The 10,310-nt window shown below is 43.0% G+C and overlaps 1 protein-coding gene across 1 annotated transcript; it reads right to left on the bottom strand.

Moving 5' to 3' along the window:
- Positions 1-1,538: 1,538 nt before the first annotated feature.
- Positions 1,539-9,813, bottom strand: rnd3a (Rho family GTPase 3a). Its single transcript, XM_030770877.1, has 5 exons — positions 9,574-9,813; positions 9,289-9,376; positions 3,382-3,491; positions 2,594-2,728; positions 1,539-1,882 (listed from the first exon to the last, which is right to left on the bottom strand). The coding sequence occupies exons 1-5, from the start codon at positions 9,721-9,723 to the stop codon at positions 1,634-1,636; spliced, it is 732 nt and encodes a 243-aa protein (XP_030626737.1). The 5' UTR covers positions 9,724-9,813; the 3' UTR covers positions 1,539-1,633.
- Positions 9,814-10,310: the final 497 nt, after the last annotated feature.

The following is a 10,310-nucleotide window of genomic DNA, read 5'->3' as shown; positions in this document are numbered from 1 at the left end:
ATTTAAAACAACTTGTCACCTACATTTTTTTTTTCTTATTAACATTTAAATACAGAGAGCTTACATCTGCCTATGTGGATTCATACATTCCACTGAACAGACGGGTTTTAAAGGTATCTACAGCCATCCATGAATTTACGGTAACTGTACTGGGCTTTTTGTTTTGTTTTGTTCTGTTTTGTTTTTTTGCTACATACCCTTGTCCTCCGAGTGCAACAAATACTGATGTGCTGAGAATGTCCTCCCAGAACACCCACACTAATACTTGAGAAAATCCAGACTTCAACTGTATGAAAAGCAAAGCAATTCATAAAACAAAAACATACTGTGTCCTTCGGTCCAATAAAAAGTGTTTCGAAAGATATGCATCTCCTTTCATAGCACACTCTGAATGAAGTGCATAGTTCAGAACACACACACACACATACACACAGGTAGAACAGTCTGGTAAACACACCATTCTAAGGTCAGCTTACCTCAGACAGGGAGTGCAGATGAACGTCGCACGCACACATACACACACACACACACACACACACACCTACACACAGCCTTTATGGTGGAGTATGGCCACACTGTGTGTTCCCATCTCAGTGGTAGACTGTTCCTGAACAGATCAGCATAATTCAATACCCTGTCACTCAGTCATTCAGTCCTATTAGTGCTTCATTAAAACAGTAGAACACAGGACTCACACAGCTCAGCTTCTCTTTGGTTCAAAATCCCACGGGTTAGAACACTTGTCTCTTTTTCTTTCTTTTTTTTAAGGTTAGCACAGGAACAAGGTAAAAACTGACTGGACACTGATGGATTTAGTACTGACTGATTGTGTAACAGAATTTTTGCTGAGCCTAGCGAAAGAGAATAAAAAAAATCTCAAAAAAATCTCAACAGGACAAATTAAAAATGGGATGAAAAGGGAAGTGATATACAAACCACAATGAAAAGCTATCATTACACTTCTCCTTGGTGTTAACCCATGTACTATGAGCCAAAGTCTTCAAAAAAAAAAAAAATAAAGAGCTCCACGTGTTTTCTGAGAGGAAGAGAGAGAATCTTAATCTCTCCAAAACCACCTCTGACAGCACTGTTATCCGTTTTCCCAGACTTATTCACACCTCTTGGGCTCTTTCAAAAACAACGGGGGAAAAAAAGCAGGGGAAAAAAGACCTCCAAAGTTTCCTCTGTGACATCACTTCCTCTGCTCACTTCCTACAGACGTTTTCCTGAGGCCTTGACTGCTTCCTCCTGATCCTGCTAAGGAGGAAGTCGTGTCACTTCCAGAAGCCGGAAAGCAGTTCATTGGCTAAGTAGGAGGGTGCTTCCTCCTCAGGAGCAGATAATCGTAGTGGGAGAGGGTGGGGTTTGACCTTTTCAGTGGAAAGACATTTTTGGGGGGTTTTTGTCGTCCTCAATAAAGCAAATTACCCACTTAAGAGAAACTCCAAGGATTTAAAGAGTTCTCTGTGCAGCTGCTCCTTTCCCCCTGTGCTCATGCATGCATGTGTGTGTGTGTGTGTGTGTGTGTGTGTGTGTGTGTGTGAGGAAGAAGGGAGAGCCAGCTGCTACCCATTCCCATTCGTCCTTTCCATCCTGCTCCCAGAGTGCATCTCAACCTTGAGGTGGAGTCTGGTCACATGACTGTGCAGCTCTTCGCTTTGTCCTTGCGCAGGTCCGAGGCTACGGCTGTTAGCTCTGGCCTACTGGGCATGTGTGAGATGCGCTTGGGGGTTCGGGCAGATTTGTGTCGTTTGACATTTTTGTGGTTCTTGTTGACGCATGCCAGAGTGGCCACGTGGAAAATGTCTCTGACGCTGTTCTCCGACTGCAGAGCAGAACACTCGATGTACGGAGCAGAGATCTGTTTAGCCATGCTAGAACCCTGCAAAGAAAAGAACAGATTCCATAAATCTCCTGTTTGTACATAGAACAACACAAGATATATTCATCAGCCTCATCATCACCAGCAGTAACAGCAGCAAGGACAGACTCGAAACCATTATATATCAGTACAGTATGTGAGAACATGATCATACTATTGAGAAGGATGTGTTTTCTCATGTTATAGCGCAGCCTTCATTCCCTGTACATTCGACATGTCCAGAGCAAGAGACCTTTGTAATGGTCTAATTTACATTTTCAGACCCCTCATTAACACAAATGACCTCCCCATAGTCACTGGGCTGTCTGATTACACATTGGATGGCAACAGTTTATGAAATAGGATTTTGAAGCAGTGTATAAGTACTGATTCTGGAGAATTGCTGATAAAATGCTCATTTATTCCATACCGACAACCAAAACTCATAACACACCCATTAACTATCATTATCAAATATGCAGATTAAATCTTTACTATTATAATTTCTTCTGAAATGAGACTGAGTGAGGCTAAGCAAAAGGTCTTAGAGAAGATTGTAATAATTACCCACATTTGAAATAAAATCCATCTGAGCTGCAAACCATTAGTCTACAATCAGGTCTGAGGGAGATTTAGACAGCTCAGATATCAATGCTATGAAAGAGTTTCTCTAATGAGTTGGATTTCACATTTTATGACACAATGGCCCTTGTCCAATAAGAGTTTCTTTACCTGGTCATATGACACGGGGGTCTGTCTGTGATTGGATAGCTCCACCAGGGTGGTAAGGTCTGTCCGCAGGTCAGACTTGCATCCGACAAGCAGCATCTTGGTGCTAGGGCAGAACTCTTGAATTTCACCTTTCCACTGCCGAGAAACCAAACAAAGAGCCACATTTAGTCACACTAGGGTCGCTTACATTCCCGCTCCTGAAGGACAAAGGAGATCCACCACCATTTCCTGCTCTCATTCCCAAAGGCTTGGCTGCCCTTACCAAACGAAGAATGCGATTGGCTGCCTTCTCAGCACTGCTAAGTAATCCACACGCTCCTGCCTCTGAACAATACCGGGCCTGTGATCTCTAGCATTAGATCCGAGCATTTAATCTGAAGCTAATGCAGGCTAGAGACAAGGTGGAGGAGATCAGGTTTGGCACGGCACAGTCAAGCGATTGTCTGTATAGCCTCAGTTAACCTGAAATTCAGACTCACTCCAGTGCTCCTCTGAAGAGTGTTGTCCTGAGAGTACTAAAAGCCCACTTTTACCTCTGTGTTCTCACCTCCATACAAACCTACTACTGCCTTGTCCTGTAAACCCCCCCCTTTGGGTACACACACTGAACACTGGTCAGTAACATTCAAAGACATCTGAAACCATTCCACATTACTACTTCACCCATTACAGCTTTGGAGAACTGCTGTCAACTACAACCTAGGAATTGGAGTGAAGGTCAAAAAAATGAAGGGACAGAAGGTTCTAGAATGAAAGGATGTCGTGAAAGGGTACGCAAGGTCACACACCTTTTTGAGGACGCTGTCGAGGGTTTCTGGTCTGCTGATGTCGAAGCAAATGATGACAGCGTCAGAGTCGGGGTAGGAGAGAGGGCGGACATTGTCGTAGTAAGGTGAACCTGAAACACAGATCCCAAACTGGTCAAAAAGGGTTTAAGAAATCTCAAACCTCAAAGACAAAAAAAAAAAATAAAAAAAACATAACAACTGGGAGTTTAGTCAAATGTGTGATACTAAGACAAACATTTTTTATTCATCTTCCTCTGCCTCCCCTGAGCTTATTTAAGAAATCTTTCTCCCAAACCCACATAAACACATTAATGTTGACCTAGTTATGAGCCACCACTCCATCACTTCGTAAAACAATAATATTTGTGGTCATTTTTACAGTCAGCTTTCACTGTTAGAAATCTCTAGTACATGCTGTCCTTTAATACTGCATAAAGTAAACAGAGACAGTACCTTCCTTTTTTCTTCTTGTAGGTTTTTTCTTTTTCTTTCCTTTCTTTTTTTTACAGGAACACTAGCAACACACCTACAGTGCTAACAAGGCTATAACCTGGCCAACTGAGGACAAGCTCTGTGCTGAGGGAGTACAAAGATCTATGTGGTATGAAACTGAAAAAGTACAGGAATTATTTTCTTGGGCTGACAGGAGATACACAGCAAATAGAGAGGTAGAATAATAAGTAACCACCGTACACACCAAAACCAGCCCTAAGGGTAAGTTTCACTGTCTACAGTCACCTACAGAGCTAACAGACTTCTCCTACAGCTGGGGTATCTTCTCTGTGTCCCACACTCAACACAACTGCGCAGCCAAGAATCTAAGGAATTTTGTTTTTTGGTGTGTCAAGCGGTCCACAGGAGGTAGACTCCAAACCAGGCTCTTAAACAGAGGTACAGAGCTCCTACCCACAGCATCTGTATTCTCACAGAGTCTCATTTCAACAAAAATACACAGCACTGTGCTCCTAACACAAACAGGAGAAAGAGACAGGTTTACAGAGAATATCTTTGTGTGTGTGTGTGTGTGTGTGTGTGTGAGTGTGTGTGAGAGAGAGAGAGAGAGAGAGAGAGAGAGAGAGAGAGAGAGAGAGAGAAAAAGAGAGAGGAGAAAGAAAAGAGAAGGTTTGTGAAAGAAGAAACAACTTATCCGTTGTGGAGGTACAGACGAGAAATTTGGAAGAAAAAAAAAACATAGATGCAACCACAATAATGTTAATTTCTCATCTTTACTGGAAAAACCATCTCTCAAAACCACAAGCAGAAAAGACTGTGAAGGCGAGTTGCAGAGAACACCAAAACAGATGGGATTAAAACTTTGGCCACAGTGTTTTTCCTGTTGTGAAGCACAGCAGTGTTTCATGACTTGATTAACAGTGCGTTTTAATGTAGGCTCAGCAGACTGGAATTAAAATCTGCTTAAAATGTTCCTGTGTGACTTTAGCAAGCAAAGGTCTGTTCAAACAGGAAGTCTGGAGCCATCATACCCTGAGTCTCAGCTGCCAGCACTCTGTCCCATTCATTTAAAACACAAAAACCTACACCACAGAGAAACATACATCCAAGAAAACAATTTTACAGACAAAAACAACTGTGCTGATTTTTTCCCCCTCAGACTATCCTCTAGCTGCTTAAAAAGCTACATACCCAACCTTCCTGGGAGGGGGGGGGGGGGTGCAAATCACAAAACTTAGTGACTTGCAGTGTTAATCATCTGAGCTTGTGGTTTAACCACACACACACACACACATACGCACAAACTATTCCAGAGGAGCATAAGGTCAAAGACCACCACTGCTGAGAGAGGAAATCCCACTTCACTAAGAGGAGGTCACCAGACAACTTAGTTCATTACCTAAGGTCACTTCTACCCTTAGGGACATTTCCTTCTCTAGTGTAGAGTATCTGCATATATCTGACTCTCTCTGTATCACATACTCCATACTCTCTCTCTCTCCCTTTCATATTAATACAGCTAAGATCTAACACACAACCCCCATCCCCCCAAACACACGCACACACATTCACACACACGCTCATGCACAAGCACACTCAGCAGTTGTGTTTTTAGCTCTGCATGAGCAGTGGACAACTGTGGTGTGTCTGACCAGTGTGCGTGTGTTTGTGTGTGTGATTTATGAGTGTGGCACTTTCTGTGTGCCCTGCATCTACAGACACCTGTGAGAGCACTATATCCATCACTCAGCATCATTCCTCCCATTCCAGAGAGAGAGAGAGAGAGAGAAAGAGAGAGAAAGAGACTTCTTTAGAACTAAAGGAGCCCCTCAGTCACCTAAAGCAACCCTGTTAATATAATCATAGTCTAATATGAGTGTGTGAGTAGCACAGAAGATATAGTCTTTAAGATGAGTCAACAGTCCAGTGTTTGCCTGTGGTCTCAGTCACACTGGAAATCTTTCAAGAATGTTTGATGTTGCTATGAATCTCAACTGGAAAAAAAACACAGAGCAAGAATGTTTTACTGCTGATTCAACTCAATGTCCTTAAACAAGCCCCTCACAAATTCCATTTCCTTTGAGACTAACAAGGTAAGGATAATTTGCTGGGGGGAGGATAAGAACTTGCATGATTTTTAATGTGTGTGTGTGTGTGTGTGTGTGTTTGTGTGTGTTTGTCCTCAGTGTTTTCTTCACAATGGAAGCTTTGTGGTGTTGGAGCAGTAACCTTCCTGTCTGAGGAATTCCAAACATGCGGCTCCAATTCACTGAGCCCAGAAATGTGATCCTGGCCCGAACAATGGCTGCAGAGCGTGGAAGAAAAGCTCAGGGCAGATCTACTGACGTCTGAAAGACCACAACGCCGGGCATGGTTCTATGTGCGGGCACATTCGAATGGCCAAAGACATAATTCAGATGGACAGCCACGTCGCACTGTTAATCCGCTCTCCTGCAGGAATTGTTATCAGAGAATGCAATCGAATAGATCATTCGGTTTAAGGTAATTGTGCATTCTTTGTGTGGAGTTTAGCTCAGCTTATGCAGTGTGAGTGTAGGTACCATCCATCTCCATTGTAAGTATGCTCTATGGGCAAAGACCTAATCCAAAACATCATTAAATCATCATTGGGCATACATTGGGTACTGTGGGTGAGAAGCAGGGGACTGACTGTCCTGTTGTGACAGGGTGCTGAGAGTGAAAAGGAGGCAAATGGGAGAGAGAAACATCTGGGTGATGTTTTAATGACCATCACTTTGCTTCTGGCCCTGAGCAGCCCATGTGAGCTCATTAAACTCTCCACACATCAGCCAGGGAACAAAAAACAGGGCAGGCGAACAGGAAGACTACACAGAGACCTGACCCCACCCCACACACTTAAACTCTTTCTCTCTCTCTCTCTCACACACACACACACACACACACACACACACACACACACACACACACACACACACACCCTCTGTCCTGCTAGCACAATGAGATGAGGCCCGTATTGATCAGGCTGTGTGTTTGAGAGTCTATCAGCCAGCTGGTGCCCCATAGGCACTTCCATATCAATCAGCCCTGTGGGGCAGGAGGAGGAAGAGGGGGAAAGCCCAGAGGGGGTTGTCAGCAGGACAGAGTGGGATGGTAAGGGCTCCGCTGGACAACCCCCACCATGGAATCGACCAGCAGATCTGAGAGGAGTTGTATGTCTCCGGGAACAATCTTCCCCTAAGAATTGCCTCTGACTTGTAATAAAAAAAGCGCGCGGGCGCGTGCGCACACACACTCACTTAAGAGCCTCAGGAGTGTGAAGTATTTAGGTGATCTGAGAGAGTTTTAGGACTGAAGAGCCTGAGGGCTGTTTAGGATGACATGCCATTAAATATTTATACTGCTAACACATAACTCTAATCAGAGCATCATGCTAGACCTGCAGGGGGACCGTCCTCAACATGGCATTACCAAATATTATCTTTGCTGTCTTAACAAGGTCCATTCACAGGACCTCCAGTTCTCAATTTAAAAGGTCTCCACAGGCAAGCAAAGTGACATACAATTAGTCAAGCTGCAGCCAGACTGCTTTATAAAACTCAGGAACAGGCTAAACGCTAGGTGAGAAGAAAAAACAAATCATTCACGCTTTGCGTTCCTGTCTTCCTCCACATTGTAAAAGAAAACAAACTTTAGTCAGAAACAGAGAAAGGGGGGGGTGACACACACACTGAGCTGTTGATCTGGAAGCTCATTGGCTACTGAAAGCATTTGCCAGATGTGTGATTGGCTGGACCTTTTAACCTTGGCCGCCAGTGGATTGCTCACGCGTGGCTGCAGTGCTATTCAGTGCTTGTCGGGTGATGGATAGAGCAGCTGATCTGTTGACAGTCGGAGAACCATGATCGGTGTAGAAGAAATGGAGATCGCAGCTGCTTTTCACACAAAGAGAACAGGTCAGCTTAGTGGGGAATTCGCTTAGCTTCACAGCCAGTCTTTTGGTCATCTATGACCAACACTCACACATATGTGTGTGTGTGTGTGTGTGGTGTGTGTGTGTGTGTGTATGTGCATGCATGCCTGGTTATCCCATATGACTGCTTTTTCTCAGCATCAGTGTAAAACCCCACAGAAAAATCCCTTTCCTTTTCTCTCCCTCTCTCTCTCTTATTTTCACCACTGAGTTCAGGTGTGTCTCAGATTTCATTAGGTCTTAATGGCATCGCTGGCTGTAAAGTGTTTCACGACATACACAGAGCTCAAAACCATGCACAGACAAAACTGAAAACGATTCGTAATCAGGAGTCAATGCGGCAGGCAGGCTGCGTATCCAACAAAGCCAACAATATCACGGACGGGCCTAAAGCCATGCAATCAAACAGAGAGGTTAGCCGACAGCCACCCAGTCCCAAAAGGCAGGTTAATTGCCAACAGCACCACAGCAGTTTTGGGGGGGGGGGGGGGGGGGGGGGGGTAATTATTTCCAGACTGCTCAACAAAGCTCTGAAAAGGGGAATGTACTATTGAGTATAGAACCCAAAAACCAAAAATGAAAGTCCTGTAAATCCCATAAAAAAAAAAGTGAAAACCCAAAATATGAAACAGCTGCATATGTCTGTGTCTGAACTGGTCAAATACTAAAAGTTACACATAAATAAATGGAACTATGTAGTTGTAAATAATTAAAGAGTGCAGAGAATTTGATTTGATACATTTAATGTAGAATTATGTTAGTTTCTAGAATCCAGGATGTCTAGGATGAAGAAGATTTCATGTACTGTGTAATATTTTGCAAATCCTCCATGAAACCTTGGCAGTGGTAATCTTGGGCTAACTCCGATAATCTCTAGGAAACTGAGTGTTGAGGTTCCTGGAGAACACACTAATGTTTCCTGAGTAGGTCATCAGTCAAATTTTTCAGTGTTTCCACTGGTGTGGAGCTGAAATGGGTGAGTATGGGTGCATTACATTACAACAAACTGACTCACTGTAAAGTTATCACCTTCTCATCTCTTAGACACACAGGAGTGATTTTAAAAATTTGACAGTGATTCTGTGCAGGTAATATTTGAAAACTAGCACGTTTTAATGACGGGGTATTGGCTGCTATTTCAAGTCGACAACAGGTCCAGACATGTTCCCGCAGGCTGCAGTACTCCGTTCAAATAACTAACAATATTTGGCCTCAGCAGAATTGACACTGATACAACAGGACAGACATTAAAAGAATAGGCTTTTTATCTTAAGGGGAAACAGTTCCTTCAAAAACAGTCTGAAGGACAATTTGTGTCAAAAGGCTGCTGTACATTTTTCTCACAACTTCAGTACTTGGTGAGCAGCTATAAATCTTGCCTACCGTTACGGGGACAAGAAAACAAAAAAAAAATCACTTTATATTTAATCAAGCAGCACAACATGAAGTCTTCTGAAACCCCATATATTAGATAAGCTGGGAAACAAATATATTTGCCTTACCTGATGTGTCCCAAAGACTGAGCTCAATTCTCTGAGTGTCAATTTCAAAGCTCGCGGTGTAATTCTCAAACACTGTGGGGACGTAATTCTAAATGAAAGACAACACAAATGAATTAGCAACTCCTTTTTAACTATGAAGCACGATAATTCCAAAATAACTTGCACAATTTGCAAGTGTCAGAATACTTCGCACACAACAGGGGATGCGAAGGCTATTCTGACGGCTTTTAAAGCGCAACTTTGAAGCTGATAAACGTCTTTATTATAAGCATTCTTAAAACTCACTTCTGGGAAACAATCCTTGGCAAAGACGTGGAGTAAAGCGGTCTTTCCACACTGACTGTCTCCTACAACCACTATTTTACATTTCACACTCTGGGTGGGATCCATTCCGGACTGCAGTGATAGTTTATGACAAGTTCTTCGCTCCTTCATTGATTACTATTTAGACGTCCGCAGAGTCAACTTCAGAAAGCACACGCCCGTACGTGATCGATAATCACTTCTTATTCGTTCCTCTTAAGTTCCGATGTTGTATTTCTCAGTGATCTACAGTCCACTCTGCTATTTCGATTGCAACTTCACCGTTGTAGGCGCTTGCCGGGTTTATATATGAAGCTGAGATCCAATCGCTGTCCTTCAACACTTCGGGCAACAAAGGTGACCCTCCCCTTTCCTCTGCCAACCGATAGGAACAATTGACAGAGCGCCCTCCATCGTTCCAAACGGAAAAACATACCTTTCTCATTTAAACTTAAAGCGAGAGATCTAACCATTGACTACAGGAGCAAGCAGAATACCATAAAAACGAAATGGTTAAAAAATAAATGGTAAATTTAAAAAAAGAAAGAAAGAAAGAAACCACTTGCAAATACTCCACATTAATAATCTTAGGCAATTCAGTAATAAGCGTTATCCAAACCGGGCTCAAAATTTGTGTCATTGGTAATAGAATTGATAAACGAACAAATTCGGATAGAAATACTGCTGAAAGAATAAAGAATGAACAAATGCATTTAAAA

This window comes from Chanos chanos, chromosome 4 (assembly GCF_902362185.1).
Source record: "Chanos chanos chromosome 4, fChaCha1.1, whole genome shotgun sequence".
NCBI lineage: Eukaryota > Metazoa > Chordata > Actinopteri > Gonorynchiformes > Chanidae > Chanos > Chanos chanos.
The sequence above is the reverse complement of the archived record's forward strand: the minus strand, read 5'-3'. Positions and strand labels throughout refer to the sequence as shown.

Coding starts and splice junctions, on each gene's coding strand:
- rnd3a (XM_030770877.1), bottom strand. CDS start 9,723: ATGAAGGAGCGAAGAACTTGTCATAAACTATCACTGCAGTCCGGAATG. Junction 9,377..9,573: donor CCAAGGATTGTTTCCCAGAA/GTGAGTTTTAAG, acceptor TCTTTCATTTAG/AATTACGTCCCCACAGTGTT. Junction 3,492..9,288: donor CAGTCTTTGGGACACATCAG/GTAAGGCAAATA, acceptor TCTGTGTTTCAG/GTTCACCTTACTACGACAAT.